At 37.5% G+C, this 25930-nt stretch overlaps 1 protein-coding gene and 1 pseudogene across 1 annotated transcript; both read right to left on the bottom strand.

The window, feature by feature from the left end:
• Window positions 1-2434: 2434 nt before the first annotated feature.
• LOC122738504 (olfactory receptor 11G2-like) lies at window positions 2435-19807 on the bottom strand. The gene is made up of 3 exons (XM_043980519.1): window positions 19717-19807; window positions 9191-9250; window positions 2435-3423 (listed from the first exon to the last, which is right to left on the bottom strand). Exons 1-3 carry the CDS (start codon window positions 19805-19807, stop codon window positions 2435-2437), a joined length of 1140 nt encoding a protein of 379 aa, XP_043836454.1.
• Window positions 19808-21647: 1840 nt separating this feature from the next.
• On the bottom strand, window positions 21648-24245 carry LOC122738507 (annotated as a pseudogene).
• Window positions 24246-25930: the final 1685 nt, after the last annotated feature.

Here is a 25930-nt window from a genome sequence, read left to right on the forward strand (position 1 = left end):
TAATTTTGTATAAGAAAGCTCAAATAAAGGAAAAAAATGAAAGTGAAAAATAGCATGCTTCAGTCTGTGTTCAATCAATATCAGTTCTTTCTTTGGAGGTGAAGAGTATGCTTTATCATTAGTCCTTTGGGATTGTCTTGGATCATTGTATGGCTGAGAATACTTAAGTCATTCACTGTTTTTAATTGAACAATATTGCTGTCAATGTTGGGTTTTGTTGGTAATATTTAGAAATGCTGAAGACTTATGTGGATTTATTTTGCATCCTGCAACTTTGTTAAAATTGTTAATATTTTCAAGTAGTTTTTTAGTTGATTCTCTAGGATTTTCTAAGTATAATATCACATCATTTCTACAACATTTTCATGAGGAGACCTTCCTGGAACCTGTTGGAACAGGGAGGAGACCCTTTCTCTTTTGCTCAAGTGGTGAGTTCCATAGTCTTCTAGTGAAGTATTAACCCATTCATCTTGTGTCCATTCTGTGTTTAGGAGTTCTTGTTTAAATGGGATTACCCTGATTTCTTTCTTTTTTGTGTGTGGGTGTGAGGCAATTGGGGTTAAGTGACTTGCCCAGGTTCACACAGCTATTAAGTGTTAAGTGTCTGAGGCCGGATTTGAACTCAGGTCCTTCCTGACTCCAGGGCCGGTGCTCTATCCACTGTTCCACCTAATGATAAAGACATTATGTGACTGGTTCCCAGTCTGAAAACCACATGGTGAAGAGATGGATTTATGATTGGTTGTTGAACTGGGTAAAAGTCTAAGTGAAGCTACTGCTGAAACTTTACAGATGCAATGAGGTATAGAACTGGAATTCATTCAAAAGGCATTCACTGACCTTCTTTGCTTGGCTGTGTTCAAATGAAGAGGTAATACCCATTGACAAGCCACTGATAGGTAACATGTAGTCTGTTCATGTTGTGTTGCTTCTGCCCTTGTTGTGTCTATTCTTCCTGCTTTTAGATTAAGGAATATTAGAAGTGGTTATGACTTTGTAAGCTCCAAAAGGTCAGAATAGCAAGCACCAGAATTCTGGGAGCTGGAGTACATGCTTTAATTTATAGGCCAAAAGCAGGTAAAGCATGGGCCAAGGCCCTGAAGAGTGACCTGCTAAACCTAGCTCAGTAGTAACAAAGACTATTCATTGGCCAGCTTAAAATCAGAAATTAGGTTAGGTGGAATGATGATGGAGGCAAATGCTTTACACCAAATGTTTTAAGTCTTGGCTCACCCATCCCAAGGACTCAGGTAATAAATCAGAGACTATGTATAATCTCTAACCCTAGTTAGGGGTGGGGTAGAACAGAATGCTTCATAACTTCTATTCTTGCTATGTATTTTGAACAAATGTCCCTTGGCAAAAGCTAAGTTAATTAAATTTGTCTAGGTTTTTGTTGCCTTTCCATGTTAATTTCATTTACATTATTGGGACTGATGGGAATACTGTTCTTTTTAAAAGTTAACTTTAAAAAAAAACATTTTAATTTAAAGTATTGATTTCCAAATTCTGTAGATCCCTCCCATCCCTCTCTGAGGAAGTAAGCAATCAGATATAGGTTATACATGTGCAATTATTTAAAACATTTTCACATTAGTTATTTTACATAAGAAGTCAACTTCTAAGTTAAACATGAGAAGATGTGAGAAAGTGGTGTAATGAAAGAGGAATGGACTCGAAGTATGAACTTGAAGTCATGGGACCTGAGTTTGAGTTTTGGCTCTAATTATTCCCATGCAAGTTGCTTAAACTCTTTGGGTCTCAGTTTACAAATCTGTAAAATGAGTGGGCTGGAGCTCTCAGGTTTCTTCCAGCTCTAGCTCTATAGTTCTGCGACATCCTTTCAGTTATATGAACTACATTTATAAACAGATAAGGAGATGAATGGTGAGAAATTCCTCTAAAAAAGAAATATGTTTATAGTGATTTACTTATTTTCAGAAGTACTCAGAGAAATCAATAATTTCTATATTATGTCTATAGAAACAAAGAAGCTGAATGAGATTAAAAGAGGTACTTGTGCAAAACTTCCCTTTTCTTCTACTTATTAGTGAACAGAACATTTTATAGTTTTTTTTTTTTTTGCAGGGCAATGGGGGTTAAGTGACTTGCCCAGGGTCACACAGCTAGTAAGTGTCAAGTGTCTGAGGCCGGATTTGAACTCAGGTACTCCTGAATCCAGGGCCGGTGCTTTATTCACTGCGCCACCTAGCTGCCCCCTATTTTATAGTTTTTTTAAATAAAGGAACTGTATAGTTGGGAAATCTCTCCTTTATTTGAATTTCAAAAAACTGCTAAGAACTAAAAGTTTTGAACTTATAAGTATTAACAGTGTGAGAAAAGTCAAAGGACTCCATAGGTTAGTGAGCGTGAGCAGTAGGATGACCAAGTTTCTCACATATACTACTTATCCTTTGGGCCTTTACTTCTAAGTTTAGCTGGATCTCAAAGGATATCTTTTACAAAGACTTTCATTCTCATATCCTAGTACTTTCCTCAGGGCATCTTTCATCTCCTTATTCCTAAGGCTATAGATGACAGGGTTTAAGAATGGGGTCACCATGGAATAAAACAGGGTGACAACCTTCTGGGTCTCTGCTTCATGCCCAGAGCTTGGTCTCATATAGATCACCATTGCAGATCCATAGAAGAGGGACACTACAACAAGATGGGAACCACAGGTAGAGAAGGCCTTTTTCCTACCTCTTCCTGAAGGTATCCTCACCACAGCTTTCAGGACCAGAGTATAGGTCCCTATGATAAAGAAGAAGGGGACAACCAGAATCATAGAACTCAAGAAGGAACAGGTAAATTCCATTATAGGAGCTGGTGTACAGGTGTGTACTAGAATTGGGGAGGGGTCACATAGAATATGGTCAATGATCTTGGGGCCACAAAAAGACAACTGGGAGATGATGATAATGGGGACAGGGAACCAGAGGAAACCAATTATCCAGCAGTTGACAACCAGGCTTGTTCGGAGATGTCTTGTCATGATGGTGTGGTAGTGTAGAGGACGACAGATGGCAAGATACCGATCAAATGCCATGATGGCCAGAAAAAAACATTCTACTGCTCCTAAAGAGAAGAAGAAATAGAACTGGAGGAAGCATCCAGAGAAGGAGATGACTTTGGTCTCAGAGAAGAAGTTGGCTAACATATTGGGGACAGTAGTAGTGACATAGCAGATCTCTAGAAAGGAGAAGTTGGCCAGTAGTATGTACATGGGGGTATGAATTCGCTCATCCCAGCACACAGCACAAATGATAGACCCATTCCCCAAGAGGGTCAGAATGTAAATTGTCAAGAGTAGCATGAAGAGAAGTTTCTGAGTCTCTCCAGTGTAGGTGAATCCTAGGAGGATGAAACCAGTAACACTATTGGAGTTGTTGTAGGTGTTGGAGAAAGTCACTTGTCTGAAAACTAAACAAAGCATCAAAAATTATTACTTGACAGAGGGCTGGTTATTGGGGAAGACCTTTAAAAATTTGAAGAAGAGGCTGGGAGGTACCATTAAAACAAATATATCCCCCCTTCTGATTATTTTGTATTTTACAATATGAGACTACATTCCAATTTCTGCTTCTCTCAAGATACTATCCATTTATTTTGAAACACCTTGTTTATGTGAGTTCTCTTTTTGGTACTCAACTTGGTCCCCCCCACCCCCAAAGGTGACTCTAATTAGTTAGAGACAGTTTTCTCTTTGAAATGTACCTTATTTTTAAGCCTCGAAGCAACTGTCTACAGATCTCCATTCACAAAAAGCATTCTTAGATTATGAGGCAATGAAGAAAGAGATCTAGGAATGTGTTGGAACCACCATATTCTCTATTGATTTTTTTAGTCCACATAATATACAAATAATTGGTTAATTTAGTCAATTTAGTTAATTCTATGAGTAAATCCCTCTAATTAGCTATCTAATTGAATTGATAGGTCATTTCAGTTAAAATAACACAGTTAGCAGGAGCTGAGGAGAGGTACACAGAACCAAAGAACCAGATTAATATGCACTTTACTAAATTGGAATACTGAGACAGTACTGAGGTGTTAGAATCTGGGTCAGGGATTAAGTAATTTTCCAGAAGCCCTTGTAATCTAATTATGGAGAATGATTATGTGGTTCTTCTCCAGCAATAGAAATCTCCATTTCCTGGCTTCATTTCCATTATCTGCTTTTCTAACTCTTTGAGCTAGGTGGTAGCTTCTGTTCAGGAGCTTCTCAGACAGATGTCTTGGGTTTGTTGCATCATATAGGAAATTAAGAAATCAAAATCAAAATAAAGAATAAGAATGATACAAGTGAGTGTGAATGAATAAATGAGTGGGTCTGTGAGTATTCCTGTGTGTGTGACTATGTATGTTTGTTCATGTATATGTATGTGTGTTTGTGTTTGTGTTTACTCATGGGTATGTGGACACAGGTATAAATCAAGCCATAGTAGATGCACTGGCTTCCAGGAAGGGTAGAGACAGAGGAACTAGCCTCAATGGCTAGTTCAACATATTGGCTCAGAAGTCCTTTTTCTGTAGCTCTGGTCTGTCTTTCTTTCTTTCCTTCCTTCCTTCTTTCTTTCTTAATTTTTATTCATTTTAAACTTAAATACAAAACAAGAAAAGACAAAAAAAGAACATTGCCATGTATACAGCAGAGCTAATAGAGGATTGAATAGAAAACAATAAACTTCCGATTCCATAAAAACCCATGTAATAAATCCTACACATTATCTTCAAAGCAACCCAGCTTCTCTGTGCTTCCTTCTAGGTTGTCTTTTGTTCTCTTCTGTGTACCTTTTATTTTATTTCATTTGTTCCTTATCTCCCTCTACTCTAGAGAAGTCTACAATTAAATGCAAATATATATGTATATACACACATGTACATATATATCTATAAACATAGACATATACTCACACAAATACAGATATGTAAGAGTATGCTATGCATATTTCTGTTTGTTAGTTCTTTCCCTGGAGGCATCTTCCTTCATAGGCTCAAGTCTTTCCACATTTTTCTAAATTAAGCAGCTCATTATTTCTTTTTCTTCTTCTTCTTCTTCTTTTTTTTTTTGTGGGGCAATGGGGGTTAAGTGACTTGCCCAGGGTCACACAGCCAGTAAGTGTTAAGTGTCTGAGGCTGAATTTGAACCCAGGTCCTCCTGAATCCAGGGCCAGCGCTTTAACCACTGCGCCATCTAGCTGCCCCAGCTCATTATTTCTTATAATACAGCAATATTGTCCATCACAGTCACAGTACGAAAGGTTTTTCCTCCAATTTTCTGCTTTACTTCTAATCTTGGATACATTGGTTTTATTTACACAAGAAAATTTTAATTTAAAATAATCAAAATTATCCATTTTACACTTTAACAATCCTCTCACCTTATAATATAGTTTAAGGTCTAGTACTGTTGAATCTCCTTCCTTTACATATTTTCCCCTTAGTTTCTTTGAAATTCTTGACCTTTTGTTCTTCCAAATGAATTTTATCAAATTTTCTAACCTAGTAAAATAATTTTTGGTAATTTATTTAGGATAGCATTGAATAAATAGATTAGTTAATTAAAGTAGTAAGTTTTTTACATGGCTTACATAGACAATGAATATTTCTCCAATTATTTAAATCCAGCTTTATTTGTATAAAGATTGTTTTATGTTTATGTTCATGTGAAGCCCTGCTCTTTCTAAAAAAGCTGTAATAAGTAGATAGAGCTCTTCCTGATGCCTTAATAAGTTACTTTAAAATAATGGAAGCTTATTAAATTAGTAAAGCAAAAGTATTCTGGAGAAACAGCTTACTTTAGCAAAGCTTTTGCTGTTGTGGTAGTAAACAGCTGGGTTAGACAGTGTCACAATTAGATAGATTTGAAACTGATTTAATGCCTAGATTCAGAGAGAAGTCATTAATGGCTCCATGTCAACTTGTAAGGAGGTCTCCAATGAATGCTCCAAGGTCTGTGGTTGACTCTGTGCTGCATTACATCTTTTTCAATAACTTTGGATAAGGACATAGATAGCAGGCTTATCAGATTTGCAGATTACACAAGGATACCAAACTCTGGATGATAGAGTTAGAATCCTAAAAGATATTGACAAGCTAGACCATGTGGTGGAATCAAGACAAAATTAAAAACAAATAAATTACATTCCAGTTCAGAATCAATTTTACATGTAAAAAAATGGAGAAGGACTTCACTATTTCAATGGATCTGTGGTGAAGTGGCCATTCCTTCTCTCACTATGGATCATATTAAACTATGCATAGGTAATTTAATTTCCACTTAATGTTTTCAGTTTTCTCTGCTCAGAATTGTCTTTTAAACCAAGCCCTTAGATGGTAAATAATGTTAGCCTCTCACTTAACGTTTGATAATGTAGTATGTAAGATTGAAAAGATTCCAAGAACTCAATGACTGAATTTCTAATGAGAGAATTTCAGGCATCATGACAGGTATTTGGGGGACACATGGAGGTTTTGCATAATTCTCTTTAAGGCCCATCTTCTAAGTAGCTAGCTGCTCTGATCAATTGTAACTCTGATCATAGATGGCTTAGCAAAATTTTGGCATTATGAACTTATCATGTCTCTCTTTTCCTCTGTATTTTAGAGAAGATGAATGCTCAGAGAAGCTTGTTCTCTATATACCTCTATGTTACTATGTATTTATTGTCTTACACGCATTTTTGAGGAGACTTCTGAGTTAATGTCTCTTTTGAATGGTCAAAAAATGACAGATGAAATACCCAAAGACATTTTTAAAATGAAGTTTGCTTGGGCAAAGGGAAAGAGCACAAAGGCAAAAATATTTGTGTAATTATGATAAAAGATGATCTGGGACTGAACATACTGGTTGACTGAGGCTGTGCCAGTCTTTCTTAGTAACTCTTTCACTGGCAAAGTTAATGATAATCTCACCCACAATTTGTAGCTGGATGCAGTAGCAGCATTGGATGAGTTTGTATTAAATGTCAGAAGACCCGAACCATAATCCTGTTTCTGACTATATAATAACAAAGATGGCAGCAATAACTTTTACATATAGCCTACTATATTCCAGAAATTGTGCTAAATATTTTACAAATTTTATCTCCGTTGATCTTAACAATGACCCTGGGAAATAGAAACGCTTATAACTCTATTTTACAGATTGTAATTGAGGCAATCAGTGATTAAGTAACTTGTCCAGGGTCACACAACTAGTAAGTGTCTGAGGCTGGACTTGGACCTAGGGCTTCCTAGTCCAGACTTTCCACTCTATTATACTACTTAGCTGCTAATATGTGGACAAATATATACAAATATACAATATAGATAAATAAAATATACATATATACTCACATACATAAGCACATATATACATACACATACATACATGCATAACAATGTATGTATACATGTATTTAAAAATATGCAAATCTGTCAACTTTTCTGGCCTTGAAGAGCATTTTCATCAAATAGGATGTTGGGGGCAACTGTAGGGCCTTGGTTAAAAAGATTTTTCTTTTATGAAGTACTTCAGGTACTGATTTTCCATAATAATGCAATGAAGTTGGTATGCGAATATTATTGCATATCAGTAAAGTCAGAAAGGTTAAGTGACATTTCCAAGATCACCCAATTAGAAAGTGTCATAACTTGGACTTGAGCCCAAGTTTCTTTGGGTTTTAAGACCAGTGCTCTTGTAAATTTTTCTTTAAATTTATGACTTTAACAGTCATTAGCAAACAATAATTTTTAATCCACTAAGATAATCAAGATTGTATAAAACATGAACTTGTATATAATTAAAAATATGTATAAAATATAGCTAGATCTAAAGAAAACTGATTATTTGTGTTTCTACTTTTTATTTTCTTCTATTTATTCTAACTCTTTACTGAAGTGCTTTTCTATCACTACCCACTATTTCTTCTATCCCATCCTTCACTGAAGCTCTCTTATAACAAAAACATATTGTCCAGAAAACCAGTTCTCTTTCCTTTATCCCCTATCATTGTTGTTCAGTTGGTTCAGTCATATCTGACTCTTCATGACCCCATTTGGGGTTTTCCTGGCAAAGATATTGGAGTGATTTGCCATTTCCTTCTCCAGCTCATTTTGCAGATGAGGAAACTGAGGCAAACTGGGTTAAGTGACTTGCTCAGGGTCACACAGCTAAGAAGTGTCTGAAGCCAGATTTGAACTGGTTTCTCCTGACTCCAGCACTAGCTGTCTAGCTACTGCACCACTTATATTGCACTATGCAGATTGAAAAGGCCCTTTTAGCCCTCAGATTTAAGGTGACTATCTATTCTGTGTCCTTTGAATAGGAGACATAGGTGAATATTGCTCCATAAGACATTTAGGTTCTTTAAATACACTAAGGACATTCAACTGCAGATATCATGGAATCTTATTTCTTCTGTGAATTTGTGAGTGAGACAAGAAGTCACAGAAACCAAGCCAGCCTCATTTCTGGATAATAATATAACAATAACAATAAGTTGCATTTACATAGAATTTTAGAGTTTTCAAAACATTTTACATCTAGTTCAAATCCACTCTTAAGCCACAACTAGTTGTGTAACCCTGGGTAAGTCAGTTAACTTCTGTTTACCTCAGTTTCTTTATCTGTAAGATAGGCATCATAGCAGCATCTGATTTGCAAGGTTACTATGAGGATCAAATGAGATATTTGTAAAGCACTTAGTATGATTCTGGGCACATGGTAGATCTTATATTAATGCTTTTTCCCTCCTCCCTTCCTTATCTCATTTGATCCTTACAATAACCCTGTTAGACAGGTGCTGTTCTTATCTTCATGTTATTGATAAGGAAACTGAGGCTGAGAAAGATCAAGTCAGCAAATACACATTTATTAAGTATATAAGTGTCGAATATTGTGTTAATTGTAAGATTTTTCTAGAGTCATATACCTAGTAAATGTCTGAGGCAGGATTTAAACACAGTTCTTTCTGATTCCAAGTCCAGCACCCTATTTAGTATACCACCCAGTCCCCTAATAAGGCTTATTGCTAGGGAATGGGACTCAGTGGCTGCCCGGAAAATATGAAACAGTGGGAATAGGCTCATCTCTACCTACAGTCACAGTTCCATATATTCTTCCTTTGTGCAGTGCCATTCAATGAACTGTGGTACATTTTGGACCAAGGCTAAAGATCACTTCTGAGACTGCATTGTTACTCACCTGTGCTCATTTTGCTGCTGTTCCTCTTGGCTTTGCAGAAAGGCTTTCTCCAAATGCAACCTGCAGTGATCAGGAAAAACAGGCAGCTTCCTTTAGTTTTCAGGAGGTGTTGCTACAGTTTGGATGATGCAGGTTAACCCATCTTGGAGCTGTTTACATAAACAAGTCAATTTGAAATACCTTTTTAAAAATGTTATAAAACAAATGAAAACTGGTTGAATTTAAACCCCAAATTTGTATGTTTGTCTTATGCTACATTTTTAACTTTGATGACTTTTAATTGTTTCTTTGATAGTTTGCTATCAGACAAATAGTTTGAATAAGCCAGAAAGCTATGCCAGACCAGAGAAAGATTGCGCCTGATATCTAATCATTCTTCAACATTAGTTCCCCAAGGCCACAACAAAATGCAAATTTAGAAATTGGTCATTCAGTTGGAATTGTCTAAGAAGTGAGTCCAGAGAACTGAGGCAAGACCTGACTTCTCAGTTTACTTGGTCTGCATAGTTGTTACAGAAAGAAGGCTTTAGCAAGATGCCAATTGCATCTTTTTCCCATGTCACATGCTTTGTATCCAAAACTCATAAATGTGAGGACAATATTCTCAGTTGTGACAAATGGCAATCGTCTCTGGAGGGGATACATTTTATATCTCTCTATCTCTCTATGATCTATACATGTATCATATCTATCACATCTATCTCTCTGTCTCTCTATCTTCATCATCATCATCTATCTATCATTCATCTATTGCATGGGAACAAGGAAGTCTTAGCACAGGTATTTGTTTCTTCATTATGATTTTTGTTCTATGCATTGCCTTGCTTACTTTCTTGGGTCAGGGCAGGGAATCCTAAAGGCATGTTTTTCCATCTAATTTTCTTTTTCCTCCTTAACTTTTACTAGAGAGAAAACCTAGTGTCTTCTCTGGTACCTGAGACAAACTAGTATCCTATCTTATGTCTCTCCTCCTAGAGAAAGGGTGGAGAGAAGGAATTGGAGAGAACTCTCCAAGTTTTCCAGAAGAGGGAAGAATGGATTATAAATACAACCTAGTACATTCCACAAACACAGCTCTTGGAGGGATCAGTTTGTTCTCTATAGATGGAGAACATGGTAGGGGAAAATTCAGTGCCAGGTATTTCTTTCCCTCAAGAGCCTGCCTTCTCTGGGGACCTAGCCTCTACATGTAATTTTGGAAAGATCAACAAAGGCTGCCCAATACACTATGTAGTGATTTCTCTGTTTTGCTTCTCAGCAGTCCCAAGAGACACATGAAAAAATAGATCCTGTTAGTATATGATGCTCCTCTAGGGACTTTGAGGGTTTTTACTCAGAACATAGTTTGAGGTGACCTCTAGGGTGCCATTAGCTTTGGCAAGCCTCATGTCCTTATGGATAAAGACATGAAATAGAAATCAAAAGACTTGAATGCTTCGTTTCCTGTTTTCTACCTGAGGAAACATTCCTTTCTGCTTTAAACTGGGAATTTAGGAATGGTCTGCTTTTAAGTCAGCTTCCCAATATACTTTTAAGTCAGCTTTACCAATCTCTGAGACATGGTACATGATAAATTAACATCAATTATTGTTTCTTTTATGCCTAATATAAACCGAAATTAATGTTTCCCAAGTTCCTCACATCAACAATTAAGGTGAATTCTTTTTATTAATTGGGCTACAACAGCTGAGTGGCATAGTATATAGAAAGGTGGACTTGGAGTGAGGCAGATCCAAGTTCAAATTCTGCCTCAGACACAAGCTCTGTGACCCTGGGTAATTTACTTCACCTCTCTGGGCCTCAGTTTCCTTATCTGAAAGTGAGGAAGTTAGGCTTGATGGTTTCAGGCCTAAATATATGATGAAAAATTATGCTTTTGAGAAGTACTTCTTTGCACACTCTGGGAGTGTCTCCACCTATTATCCTACCTGTGTTGAAGGTGTGATTAGAGCTTAGTGTCACCTGCATCTCTATGACTAGTGTTATGTGACTCTTTATTAGGCCTTTAAATTCTCTCTGTTAGGCCTTGATGCTCAAGTAGCTTCCAATGCAGAAACACAACTGAGAATATCATTGAAGGGTTGTTTTAAGTTGAGCAAGATCATGTAGAACTATCCTGGTGCTGTTTCTTCACCATCTACAATCTACATGACTGCTGCTTCTCTTCCTTGTTGGAGAAGGCAATAATCTTCCCTGAGACTAATTTCCATAGGCCTTTATTTTTTTCCAGCATTTTAGGACATTGGACTTAAAGATTGCTTGATGAGCCAACACTAGTGAGAAATCTACATGAAGTAGGCTTTGAACTGAATTTTATAGGAAACTAGGCAAGTGGAGAAGAAGAGGTAAGGCATGACTCTGGCATAGAAACCAGTACAAAGACATAGTTGGCAATTGAACTGTCTTGGAAAAGAACTGTAAATATCCCAGTACCGCCTGCATTTTAAAATGCATGGAGATGGGGCAGCTAGGTGGCGCAGTGGATAGAACACCGGCTCTGGAGTCAGGAGTACCTGAGTTCAAATCTGGCCTCAGACACATAACACTTACTAGCTGTGTGACCCTGGGCAAGTCACTTAACCCCAATTGCCTCACAAAAAAAATGCATGGAGATGAATCCTAGTTTTCCAAGGCCTCACATATTTCTTTCCAGATCAGCCTGCATCCTTGACTCACCTGGACTTTTTCCTACAATCCACAGAAACCTCTTGGTTTCATGCTGCTCAGCTTATTTTTAAACCTGTTACTTGGATAAAGGTATAGATAGTATGTCTGAAATAGATTCTGACCTCGATACCATACAATGTACTGGGAAGGAAACTGTTCTTTTTCAGTTGTGTCTGACTCTTCATGATTCCATTTGGGGTTTTCTTGGCAAAGACATTGGGATAGCTTGCCATTTCCTTCTCCAGCTCACTTTATAGATAAGGAAACTGAGGCAAATAGGCTTAAGTGACTTGACCTGGGTCACACAACTAGTAAGTATCTGAGGCTGGATTTGAAGTCAGGAAGATGAGTCTTCCTTACCCCAGGTCTAGCTCTCTATCTATTGTGCCAAAATAGTTGCCTGTATGTGGTGTTCAGGGAGGACTAACACCCCTGGTATGAGGGCTTGTGCCAAGTTCTTTTCAGGACTGCTTATCTACCTTTGGTGTCCATCTATCACCCAACTCTCACCTGTGGTTCCCAGAAGCAGTAGTATGCACATTGACTACCTCCCAGTAAAATGTCTTGGCAGAAGTGCTAAACTAGCTTAAGGGTCGTTGACAGGCCTCAAATCTGTCACTAAGTTAGGGGTGGGGTATCTATCCCAAGCATGTGAAGACTTCCCTCAGTGGAATAAATGAATGCGAACAATTTGTTCCAATGGCCTTGAAGGTGTCTGCAGCAGTTGCTATAGAACACTTAGAGTTTGGTTAGAGATTGAAGATGCCAAGGTCATCCACTGCATCTTGGGCCATCACCAATTGTCTTGATTTTTGTCTTGCCGTTGGGCTTTGATGCCTCTGGAAGAGAGAGAGAGTGATGCCGATGACGTTGTGCAACTCTGCCTCACTTAATTCCAATTTATGTCCAAGTCAGGACATCATCCTCATGCTGTAATTGGTCTTCTTTGAAAACAAAGGATAAACAACAACAAGATGGTATGCTTATCCAATTTGTAGTTGACACAAAGCTGCAAGCCTATAACTAGGCCCCTGTCTGCAAGTCAGCAGCAGGCCGTGTGGGGCAACTCATGTGACAGAGACTTCCAAAACCCATAGATGGTAAGGGGCTTAGACAAGTGGTGAGAAGGAAATTATGTGATACCCTTAGCTGTCTCTGAAAGAAGCGTTCAAGAACTAACTGCATTAAAGAGCTGGAATTAAGTGGTGATGAATCAGGATGGAGGTTACATGAGTTGAGAGAGGGGGATAGGTTTAGATGTATAAATGTAGAGGTGGAATCCATAACATTTGCCAGCTGGTTGCATTTGGGGAGGGAAGGAAAGAAGAGTTAAGGATTAAGCTAAGCTTGTGAGCCTGGGTCAGTTAGAAGGTTGGTGCTGTCCTCAACAGAAATAAAGCAGTTTAGGAGGGTGGGAAAGTTTTTTGGGGGGAACTTAACAAGTTCATTTTGAGACATGTTGAGTTTTTTATGTTTCGAGGACATCCATGGAGAGTCATCTAATAGACAGTTAGAAATGTAGGATTCAGGAGAAAGATTAAAACTAGATCTTTAGGTGTTTAAAGTGGTGAGTCATGAGCTCTTGGGAACCAATTAGATTATCAAGAGAAATAATTTACAGACCTACAGAGCAAGGCTCTGCATTTATTATTGTTGAGTTAGCCTCTCTATCTATACAATAGTTATCTCAGCAGTTAGGTTTTACCTGTCATTGTCATTTTTGTGGTATTCTTTTTTTCTCCTTTTGGTTTTGTAATGATTGGAATGATGCCACCTGCTGGAGACTTACGGTAGAAAAGCTGCGCCATGAGGCGAATGTCTCTGAGGGCAAGACCATGGGTCTTTTCTTTGGTGTCAGGAAGTGACATTTGCTGGTGGGAGGAAGAAGGGGGAGCCGGGGGCTATGACTCTCTCTTTCCTTTGGACGCTGGTGGAGAAGGGAGCTAGAAATGTGCTTTCCCTTTAATAGATAGATGAATGTAGGCCTTTCTCTCTCTCTTTACCAAATTCTTATTCTCCTTAATAAATACTTAAAAGCCTAACTCTTGCTAAAGCTTAGAATTTATTGGCGACCACTCATTAGATATTTTAGACAGACTAGCTAGAATTTTAGCCCTTAACAGTTTAAAACTTGTTTAAGAAAGTGTAATGGAATTCCTTTATTTTTTATAATAGTCACTGCCACATAGGGAGACATCACTATGGTGCATTTGCCAGGCCCTAACAAACCTCACTCAAAAGAGAATAATGATGACATGTAATGAAAGTGCTTTGGAGAAACTGTAGAGTAGGCTAAACATTCTGTAACTAGTTCCACTTTGCTAACCATGTAGTGAATGCTGGTCTCTTTGATTGGCTGTAGTGGCAGAAATAATTGCCAAATTAAGATCCCTTCAGAAAACATCTTGGTCTGTCTTAGGCTATTGATACTTTTCTGGTGCTCTCTCTTGTTTTTACTCCTTCACTCAAAGGCATCTGGTAAGAGACAGTTCTATAAGGGGAGAGGCCTTGGACTTTCTCCCCCCTGAGGATGACAGATGGCCCCAAGAAAATGGGTCCTTAGCCTTGCCATTGATTCTTTCATGAAGGAGATTAATCTGGAGGCTCCAAGCTTGTGAGTTGAAACTCAGGACAGTAAACCTCCTGGGCAGGGTAGGAGTAGGAATACATATTGGGTTTTGCAGCTAGTCTATCATCAGTGCCATGAGGAGCAACAAATGGACTGTGAGGGTGGCATTTGGGGTCTAGCCCAGCAGTGGCTGAGACAAGAACTCATCTGGCAGGGATGCTAAATTTGAAAGTGAACTTGGTGAGACTAATGCTGTCTAGAAGCTAAACTAAGTCTGAGCCCATTCTCCCCAAAGATCAAGTTGGAATAGGGTAAAGTATGCTCCTGAGATGTTGGGAGACAAGGTACTTTTTTCTTCCTATATTTTTGAAATATTCCCTTCTAAAACTAATGATTTTTAAGTTGTTAAATGGAAATGGGGTACTAAACATTGGCACCTAACAGTAGGAGGTGAGGGCAACACAACTAAAAGGGTTCAAGCTGATGACATTAGAGAAAGACACTCCATACTCCTAAGGGTAGCTCTAGAATTCAGCTGGGAAGATGTAGCACCCTAGCTCTGGAATAGTGGTCCAGAATTAGTTGTTACACTTTTTAAAAGTTAAAACTAATATTGGCAATTAATGAGTTAACATCCCTTTTTATCCAGAAGTCATTAATAGAATCAATTAAGATAGGATTTTTTTTTGTCTTGTAGAAATTATTGATACTGTCAAAAAACCCAATCCAATTTCCCCTCATCAAAGACACTGAAGATGGCATGTGTATTAGCTCTTTGGAAAATACTCATTTCTGACCCTTTTTTTCTTCTTCTTATGCTTTAAAAGCCTTTTAGTTTAGTGGGCATTAACTTGTTATGTAATCCTGGTTAAGTCTCTGAATTTCCTTGCCTCAGTTTTTCTCATTGAGAAAGTTGGGAACACATTTCAAACATTCCCAATTTTTAGGTATAGGGTGAGATAAGTAAAGGTTGTTGTTAAGGGCTAAACTTCTAGCTAGTCTGTCTAAAATATCTAATGAGTGGTCGCCAATAAATTCTAAGCTTTAGCAAGAGTTAGGCTTTTAAGCGTTTATTAAGGAGAATAAGAATTTGGTAAAGAGAGAGAGAAGGGCCTACATTCATCTATCTATTAAAGGGAGAGCACATTTCTAGCTCTGCTCTCCACCAGAGTCCAAAGGAAAGAGAGAGAGACAGAGTGCCCGGCTCCCCCTTCTTCCTCCCACCAGCAAACGTCACTTCCTGATGCCAAAGAAAAGACCCATGGTCTTGCCCTCAAAGACCTTCCTTTCATGGCAGAGCTTTTCTACAGTAAGTCTCCAGCAGGTGGCGTCATTCCAATCGTTACAGTCCCCACTTTGTTTCTTCAAGAAACGGGACGTTTCCTTGATGAAACAGTCAAAAAAACAGAATATAATAACCTACGCTAACTAATAATATGTTAATAACAATATAGAAAAGGGAAAGAGGAAAGTTTTGTCCAGAGGGGAGGTTTTTTGTCCTCATGAACCAGCGCTTTGACATTAGTCTTGCAAAGGGAGGGGCTCTGCAGAGAGTACATGTTACAGATGGTATATATTATAACAGAAAGAGAAAAAGAAAAAACGACAACAACAAAACAAAACTGTTCATTTAAAGTCTCTGAAAGTCTTTTCTCAGATGTCCTCTAGGTGTAGTCATGGAATGGAAGTCTTTTCAGGGGTTGATGTGTGGATGCTGGTAATCAGCCAGGAAAATTTCCTACAAAATTGAGCTTAACACAACTTTAAAATAGCTTTGTCAATAATCAAATAAAACAATGGAAGTTCTCAAAAACATGTCTAAGGGAATTCAGAATCTTAGTTGTTACACATGAAATATATAATAAAACAAAAATTCAAACATTTTAAAAAATTAATATTACTATAGTTCCCCCTTATGGGGGGTAATTGAGAAGACAATTGCTGTGATATTAATTTTTTAAAATAATTTTTATCTTTGTTTCATCACTTTTTAAATCATCTGCCTAATTATACTCATGCCATTATGAGAAATTAAAAAATCCAATATAATTGGTGACAGATGTCAAGGCCAAATTCAACACTGTTATTTATCATGACACCTGAGATAATTATGGGGGTTACCATAAAAGAACAGAGAAATGATGGGATATGAGCATTCCCACACTTGAGCAATATGTACTGCCCATGCAGTATGCCAGGCTTAAAATAGGTGGATGGAATATATGTCCATGCCACCGAACATATTGGAGGAAACTGAATCAGACTTAACCAGATGCATGGGATTGAGATGTCCATGGCATCAGGCATATAGTAGGGGGCATAGAAGCCAGGTGTAGAATGAGATGGGCGGGATCAAAACTTCTAGCCATCTCTACAATATTGTGGGGAAAAAGAGAATAAAATATTAAACCAAGAGAATCCAACCTCAACATTTGTCAAAAGCCGTTCCCTCGGCCATACTTTGACTTCATGCATATCTCCCCTCATGTGACAGTTCAGTGTCTGCTCTTGCATGTATTCCTCTTGTGATTGGATGGCATCTTGGCCAACTGGCATCTGGTAACTCAGAATAAAGGCAATTAATGTCTTAAATGATAAGTTCCCATAATCCAAGTCTCATATGGATTTAAAAATTGAGGATAATACATGATTGCAAAAAATGTGAATACATCTTGACTCAGAATATAATATATAATTATGCAACAATTTCAAATAATGCCCCTTTTTTTTTGCTTAGTATACAATTACTTTGTGTGTGTGTGTTTAAAGTGAGGCAATTGGGGTTAAGTGACTTGCCCAAGGTCACACAGCTAATAAGTGTCAAGTGTCTGAGACCGGATTTGAACTCAGGTCCTCCTGAATCCAGGGCAGGTGCTTTATCCACTGTGCCACCTAGCTGCCCCATATACAATTACTTTTGTGAAAAATCAGAACATGTTTAAATACAAGTTAAAGCACAACACAATCTCAAAGAAAACTTTTTTGAAAAAAGACAACTTTTACAAACATTCCCCTCTTTTTTTCTTTTTTTTTTTTTGAATATGCTTATCGAAAATAATACTTCTAGAATGAATTTACACTTGCCATGGCAACCAATTTGCCAGGGAAATGCTTTAAAGAATTTGATCAAATAATCAGTTGAGAAAAAAATAACAAAAACAAATAACTCACAATATGGGAGCACAATACTCCCAGAATTAACATTGTATTATGAAATCAAAACCATCTTGCAATGTTTCAAAATTAGATAGATGAATGAATAAAAGAAAATACGCATGGAACAATAAAAGAGAATGAAATTCAAACTAGTGAAGTCTAAATGAATATGAACTTAATATTAATAAGAGTATTATAAAATATAAACTTGATCATATGATTATAAAAAGCTTTTATAAATATTCTTCTTGTTTTAAAAACTAAGTATAAAACACAATCTCAAAGCATGAAAATCTCTATGAAAATAAACCCGTACCATTAATTTCAAAATGTATATGTAATAGCATAGAAATCCTATGTAACCTCTGAATTTATACTATTACTCTGAGTGAATTCAGAATACTTTTGATTCCGATATCTAAAATCCCCAATACTCATATCAATACCTTGCTGCTTACTTCTACTTTTCTGTAAAATATATACCTTTCCATGGCAAAAGAAGCAGAGTCTTGAACTATGTTGATGATTGTCATTCTTATTCAGCTTAAGTTTTTCTTCTTTAACCCCTCTATATTGTCTGTCAGTCTTTTCACTATACGAATGCTTTATAAGATTACTGATTAAAGACAAAAGCAGATTAGCAAAATTATGAACAAAACGAGCATATCTGGAATTTAAAGGGTTTTCTAAGGTTGTCTCGGAAGCACAGCCAGGTCAGGGAAGGGCTGAGCCTGAAGCTACAAATGCAGGTAGAGAAAGCTGCTCATGCGCATTAGATCTCTGGACTTCCCAGGCAGGGGAATCAAGGGGCTTGGCCAAAGGAGGGGTAGAAGGTGGGGTCTGGAGAGGAGGGGAGGGACCAGGGCAATTTGAGTCAGACTTGATTTGGAACTCAGGCCTAGATTCCCCTTCCCCCACTTTGTCTCCAGGCACTAGAGGATTAAAAGCTTCTAGAGGTTGGGTCTTTGCCTCCAGGTATGCAAAATTAGAGAATCTCTCTGCATTAGAATTTGAAAAAAAAATGCAGGAGTGCCAGGTTTCTCTGAAAAAGTATGGCTGGGAGAGAGGATATTTATATTCCCTTGTGTGAGCACCTTCCTGGCTCTTCTAACAAAAATAAAAATAGAAATAGAAAATCCACAAAAACAAAGCATTAACATGATCTTATCTCCCATTTGTCTGGTTAAACAGACTAAACTCAAAAATAGGGTAATTAGGGAGTTTAAAGGTCCATTTGAAAAAATTTAAAGGGAAAACACCTGGCAATTCAGCAGTACTTCGGATTTAAAGGGATAGGGTAGGGGAAATTTCTTACCCAACTGGAAGATCAGAAGAGTGAGGTTCAGCTTTCCTCTTTGTGGTCAGCCACCTGTTAAGGGCTAAACTTCTAGCTAGTCTGTCTAAAATATCTAATGAGTGGTCGCCAATAAATTCTAAGCTTTAGCAAGAGTTAGGCTTTTAAGCATTTATTAAGGAGAATAAGAATTCGGTAAAGAGAGAGAGAAAGGCCTACATTAATCTATCTATTAAAGTGAGAGCACATTTCTAGCTCTGCTCTCCACCAGAGTCCAAAGGAAAGAGAGAGAGACAGAGCGCCCGGCTCCCCCTTCCTCCTTCCACCAGCAAATGTCACTTCCTGACACCAAAGAAAAGACCCATGGTCTTGCCCTCAAAGACCTTCCTTTCATGGCAGAGCTTTTCTACAGTAAGTCTCCAGCAGGTGGCGTCATTCCAATCATTACAGTGTCCAAAAATCTTCATGAAGTTTTAAGCTTTAATAACTTAAAACTACACAAAGACTTTTGGAAGTCTGTGTGTGTGTGTGTGTGTGTGTGTGTGTGTGTGTGTGTTGAACATTTTTGAACTCTGTGGAAGGATCTAATTTTATAATGTCTTAAAATTGCTTCTGCATTGCTCTGCATTTGTTTCATTCCTTCAGGGTGCCCTACAACATCAGCTTAGGCAAGTTTGCCTGCTGTGTGAGTGGCAGTTGGTTGAGGTTGAAAAGGTTGTTGGAGAGGGTAGGAGGTGACAATAGATTTTAAAATGGAGCTTGTATCAGACACAGCCTCAGAAAAGAGTTCTGCTTAAAGCATTATGTTAGTTTTGGCTTTTTTGTGGATTGTATTTATACCTGTGATCTTTGGTGTAGGGAGCTGCTGCTGAGGAACTCCTAGCCATGCCTCTACCTCCACCTTCCCTGAGGATGTGAAGGTCATCTTCATTGCAGGTGCAGGTAAATAGTAATAGTTTTCTGTTCTGGCCAGAAACTCTGAGGTTCTTGTGGTGGCAAACTAGACCATCTTTTGTCTCAGTTCTTACTTAACCCATAGTCATTGAATTGGTGTTGCTTCAGACAAACTGAGACCTGGAAAAGATCTTAATTTAGAAAGGTAAAGATCACCCACTTCCTGGTCCATCACCAGACATTTTGACTTATATCTTCCCACTGGACTCTGATAACCAGAATAGAGAATGAGGCTGATGACTTTGCAGAGCTCTGCTTCACTTACTCCAATTCATGTGCACATCAAGACACCATTCTCACGATGCCATTGGTCCTCTTTGAGAACAAAGGATGAACAAATTAAAAGCAAGCAAGGCTGGTTCAATATTAGGATTATCTCAATAGATGCAGAAAAAGCTTTTTGACAAAATACAACTCTGGAAAGCATAAGAATAAATGGAGCTTTACTTAAGGTGAGTAGTACTTATCTAAAACCAAGGGCAAGTATTATCTGTAGTGATGATAAGATCAGGGGTGAAGCTAGGATGCCCATTATCACCATTATTATTCAGTATCATCCTTGAAGTGTTAGTACAGCAGTAAGAGAAGAAAAAGAATTAGGAATTTGAATAGGCAATGAGGAAAAAGCTTTTAGTCTTTGCAGATATTATAATGGTATAGTTAGAGAATCCCAGGGAATCAACTAAAACCCAGTTGAAGTAATTAACAACTTTAGCAAAGTCACAGAGGAGAAAATAAACCCACATAAATCATTAGCATTTCTATTTATTACCAACAATGTCCAGAAGAAGAGATAGAAAGAGAAATTCCATTATACATAACTGTAGATAATATAAAAATCTTGGGAGTCTACCTGCCAAGACAAACCCAGGAACTATTTTAACACAGTTATAAAGCACTTTCCATAGAAATAAAGTCAGATCAAAACAATTTGAAAAATATTAATTGCTCATGGGTAAGTCAAGGCAAAAAAAATGACAGTTCTAACTTAATTAGTATGCTTATTCAGTGCAATAACAATTAAACTAACAAAAAGTTATTTTATGGAGCTAGAAAAAATGGATACCAAACTACATCTGGAAGAATAAAAGGTAAAAAAATGTCAAGATAATTAATGAAAAAAAATGTGAAGGAAGTTGCTTAAGCTGTACCACATAGCACACTGTATTATTACCAAAAAAATTGGTGCTAAGAAATAGAGTGGTGGATCAGTGGAATAGATTAGGTACACAGTAGGAAATGACCACAGTAATCTCATTTTTTGTAAATGCAAAGATCCAAATTTCTGGGACAAGAACTCACTATTTGACAAAAATTTCTAGGAAAACTGGAAAGCAGCTGGCAGAAATTTGACAAAAACCAACACCTCCCACCATATATTAAGATAAGGTCAAAATGGATAAATGATTTAGACATTAGCAAATTAGGGGAATATGGAATAGTTTTCCTATCTGATCTATAAATAAGGGAAGAATGTATTACCAAATAAGAGATAAAAAGCACTATGGGGTATCAAATAGATGATTTTGATTACATTAAATTAAAAAAAAATCATAAAGAAAAACCAATGCAGCCAAGATCAGAAGGAAAGCAAAAAAATTGGGGAAATTTTTTTTACAGCAAATTTTTCTGATAAAGGACTCAAATATATAAAGAACTGAGTAAAATTTATAAGAATATGATTCATTACCCAATTGATAAATGGTCAAAATACATGAACAGGCATTTTTCAGCTGAAGAAATCTATAGTCATATAAAAAAATGCTTTAAATCACTATTGGTTAGAGAAATGCAAATTAGAACAACTCTGAGCTACCACCTAATACCTATCAGATTGGCTAATATGACAGGAAAGGAAAATGACAAATGTTGGAGAGAATGTGGGAAAATTGGGACAGTATTTCACTGTTGGTGGAGTTGTGAATGGATCTAATCATTCTGGAGAGCAATTTGGATCCATGATCAAAGGACTATAAACTGTGTACAACCTTTGATGTGGCAATGTCACTATTCAGCCTATATCCTAAAGAGATATTAAAAGACTAATAGGACCTATGTGCACAAAAATATTTATAGCATCTCTTTTTGTGGTGGCAAAGAATTGGAAACTGAGGGGATGCCCATCAATTGGGGAATGGCTGAACCAGTTGTGGCATATGATTGTGATGGAATACTATTGTGCTATAAGAAATGATGGGCAGTATGCTTTCAGAAAACCTGGAAAGACTGAGATGAACTGATGCAAAGTGGAGAAGTCAGTGGCAAATGGAATTTGTTAAGGAAAGGTGAAGGAGCAATGATAATGCATGTTGATAATATTTCATTCCTTTTATGTTTTCCTCCATCAGTCCTACTACTAGAGGCTCTATCCTACATAGGCCCAGGAGTAAACAGAAAGCTTTGAAAGGACACTCAAAGCCATTAGGAAATATAAAGGAAATGCTAAAAGGGATGGAAATCTGCAACATGTGAGTAGGTCACTATGAAAGGGACACATATTATGTGTAGGTGTGTTGGAGACTTCCTAAATATAATAAGATTTATAGGATTTCATAACAGGGAGAGGGCATTAAGATTTGGTATGAATTCTCATTACAATTCAAAGCTAATTATCTTAGGGAAATGACTTAGTACTCATGGAACTCTTCAATTTGCACAGGAGGCTGGCTCAAAAATGATGGCAAATGGTTCAGAGTAAACTGGATGAGAAGTAGCCCTGGTTTTTTTTAAACTATAGTCACTAGAGAGAATCTCATGACTCAAGAACATCTTTGTCAGTTTTGTGGCAAGAACCTCAGTTAAAGTGTTTAGTGACAGAGATTTTAAACTTTATACTTTGTTTAAAACTGAACACCATACCATAAATAGGTATGTTATAGAAGTCAGAGTAGGTAAGATCTCAAGATCAAAGGATGATAAGTTTACATATGGAACATGATTTAGAGGCAGCACAGTATTGGGAATAACCTCTTGTCTTGGAGTCAGATGACCCCAGTTCAAACCCCATTTGTGCTGTGTACTTACTACCTGTGTCATCTTAGGTAAATCACTTACTCTCTGTGGGTCTCAGTTTCATCATTTATAAAATTATATTTTTGGACATGACCTCTAAGGTCCTTTCCATAGCTAAATCTATGACCATGTGATTTCTTCCAAGTCCTTTAATTTACAGATGAGGAAACTGAATTATCTAAGGTTACACAGGAAATGTTAAAGCCAGGATTCAAACCCAGGTCTTTTGTGTCCACATATAGATTTCTTCCTTTCGAACTCCCATGGGCAGGTCACTTAGCTTCTTTTCATCTTGCTTTCTTCATCTCAGGTATGAATGTCAAGCAAAAGGGTCAACAGTCAGAGTACAAGTAGGTCAACCTGATAAAAGTCTGGTTTAACTTTTCCCTGTTGAGGCAGAGAGTAATTTCAGGGATTGGGTGATGCCCTGAGGGTATGGGTTGAGATGTAGGGAAGTGGCTGTATCTAATTAGGGAATGATTAGGGGCAAGAAAAAAGGCAGTTTAAGACTCTAAATATCTCATTTATTTGGAAGAATTTTCATGCTCATATGTACTTTTCTTAGGGCAGTCTTCATCTCTTTGTTCCCAAGGCTGTAAATTAAGGGATTCACAAGTGGGGTAAACACTGAATAAAACAAGGTGATAATCTTTTGTGTTGTGGTTATGTGTCCTGTTGTTGGGGTGATACATGACTAGGACAGTTCCAAAGAACAGAGAGACCACAGTCAGGTGAGACCTACAAGTGGAGAAAGCCTTCTTTCTGCCAGCTGCTGAAGGGACTTGTAATACAGCTCTGAACACCAGAGTATAGGATCCAAGGATGAAAGGGAAAGTGAGAAAGATGGCAAGAGAGGGTATAATAGAAAAACAAAGTTCAATTCCTGGTGCATGGATGCATGTCAGAGCCATCAGGGGACCTGGATCACAGATAAAGTGATCAATGACATTTGGGCCACAGAAGGGCAATTGAGACATGAAATAGATAGGGATGGGAAAGCAGAGAAAGCCAGTCACCCAGCAGCAGAGCACTAGCTTGATACAGAAATGTCCTGTCATGATTGTGGGGTAATGCAGAGGTTGACAAATGGCCAGATACCTATTAAAAGCCATGAGAGATAGGAAGAATGGCTCAGTGATACCTATGGAAAAGAAAAAGTAGAACTGGAGGAGGCAGGCAGTGAAGGAGATGGTCTTGTTCTCAGAGAGGAAATTGGCCAACATGATTGGAACTGTGGTATTAACATAACAGAGCTCCAAGAAGGAAAAGTGGGGTAATGGAATGTATATAGGGGTACAGAGCCTGTGATCCAACTTTACTGCCTAGATGATGGATCCATTTCCTATTAGGGTCAGAACACAGGTCAGAACAAACACCCCAAAGAGAAGGATCTGTATCTCCCAACAATTGTTGAAAATATAAAGCAAGTATAGAAGTTATGAAGCTTTTCACTCTACCTCACCCCCAACTAGGCTTGGGGATTATATATAGTCTCTGATTTATTGAGCCCTTGGGAAGGGTGAGCCAACACTTTAAACATTTGATATAAAGCATTTACCCTCAGTACTCTCCCCCGCCCAAACTCACTTCAGAATTTGAGATGGCAAAACTGAACTAGGTTTAGCAGGTCACTCTTTAGGGCCTTGGCCCCTGCTTTACCATGCATTTGGTCTGCAAATTCTAGCATAAACTCCATTTCCCAGAATTCTGGTGCTTGCTATTTTGACCTTTTGGAACTCACAAAGTGATAATGTCTAATATTCCTTAACTTAAAATGAGGAAAAATAGAGTCAAGGGCAGAAGCAATAGCAGAAGTGTGAACTGACCACTTTTTACCTACCAATGGCTTTATCCTGTTCTTACCTCTACAGCCAAGCAGGTAAGGCCAATGAATGCCTTTTGAAAGCACCCTGGTTCTATACCTTAGTGCATCTCTAAAGTCTCACTGGTGGCTATAAGACTGAGAACCAGTCGCATAATGTCTGCTTATGCTACAAAGTCCTGGTGGGAATTGCACTAACTGTACATGCTGTACATTCTTATAAGAATTGGGCTTGGCCTGTTCTCATTACACTAATAACACCTAAACACACATCTATGTATGCATATATTTTTCTCTCTCCATATGTATAATCTGTCTCCATATATCTCTGTTATCATCTATATTAATATCTATTTATAATCTATCTCTATACAATTCATGTATATAACCCAACATAGCTTTGATTCATGGAAGTTTCCTATAGAGTAACTTTGTAAATTGTCTGTGGTTTGGATAAATGAAGCTAACCCACAACAAACAATTTCTGATATTGAAATAAACATCATAAATTCTACCTCATCAAGTCATAGCCTAGAGGTCTGAAAAACATTTTAGGGGGAGAGATAGTTTATCACAGAATAGCCTAATTAATGGAATTATGTCTGGGGGGGCATGAGTCAATAAATAAATGTGATATTATTTTACAATTTTGTAATTAAATTGACAGAAATTTGCTTTACAAACAAAAAAACTATACATTTTTCTTTGTCACAACAGCTGTTTCCAAACATATACTTCTTTCAATTCCTTATAAAATATGCTCCCTGAGAACATACAAAACAAACACACCCAATTGTGTGTGCTAACCAAAAGGAGAGAAATGTACTTTGACTCTGACAGTATGATACTAAAAAAAAGAAAAAAATAACACAAAAATGCAAAGTTTTGTATTTGACTAGGTTTTTGTTGCTTCCCAATGTTGATTTCATTTACATTATTGGGACTGATGGTTATACTATTCTTTTCAAAAGTCAACTTTTTTAATAAAAAAGTTTTGAATTCCAAATTCTATCGCTCCCTTTCTTCCTTCCTTTCCCCCTCCCTGAAGCAGTAAGCAATCAGATATAGGTTATACATGTATAATTATGTAAAACATTTCCATATTAGTCATTTTAAGAAGTTTAAAAATCAACTTTTAAGTTAAACATGAGAAGACCTGAGAAGGTGGTGTGATGCAATGAAAGAGCAATGGACTTAAAGTAGGAACTTGAAGTTATGGAACCCGAGTTTAAATTTTGGCTCTATTCTCATGTGTCATTTAACCTC

Source organism: Dromiciops gliroides, chromosome 2, assembly GCF_019393635.1.
Source record: "Dromiciops gliroides isolate mDroGli1 chromosome 2, mDroGli1.pri, whole genome shotgun sequence".
NCBI lineage: Eukaryota > Metazoa > Chordata > Mammalia > Microbiotheria > Microbiotheriidae > Dromiciops > Dromiciops gliroides.

Excerpts from the sequence above, each read along its gene's own strand:
- LOC122738504 (XM_043980519.1), bottom strand. The coding sequence starts at position 19,807 with ATGAAGATGACCTTCACATCCTCAGGGAAGGTGGAGGTAGAGGCATGG. Across the intron at positions 9,251-19,716 it reads CCCTACACCAAAGATCACAG|GTTGCATTTGGAGAAAGCCT; the intron begins GTATAAATACAA and ends TGATCACTGCAG. Across the intron at positions 3,424-9,190 it reads CAGCAGCAAAATGAGCACAG|TTTTCAGACAAGTGACTTTC; the intron begins GTGAGTAACAAT and ends TGCTTTGTTTAG.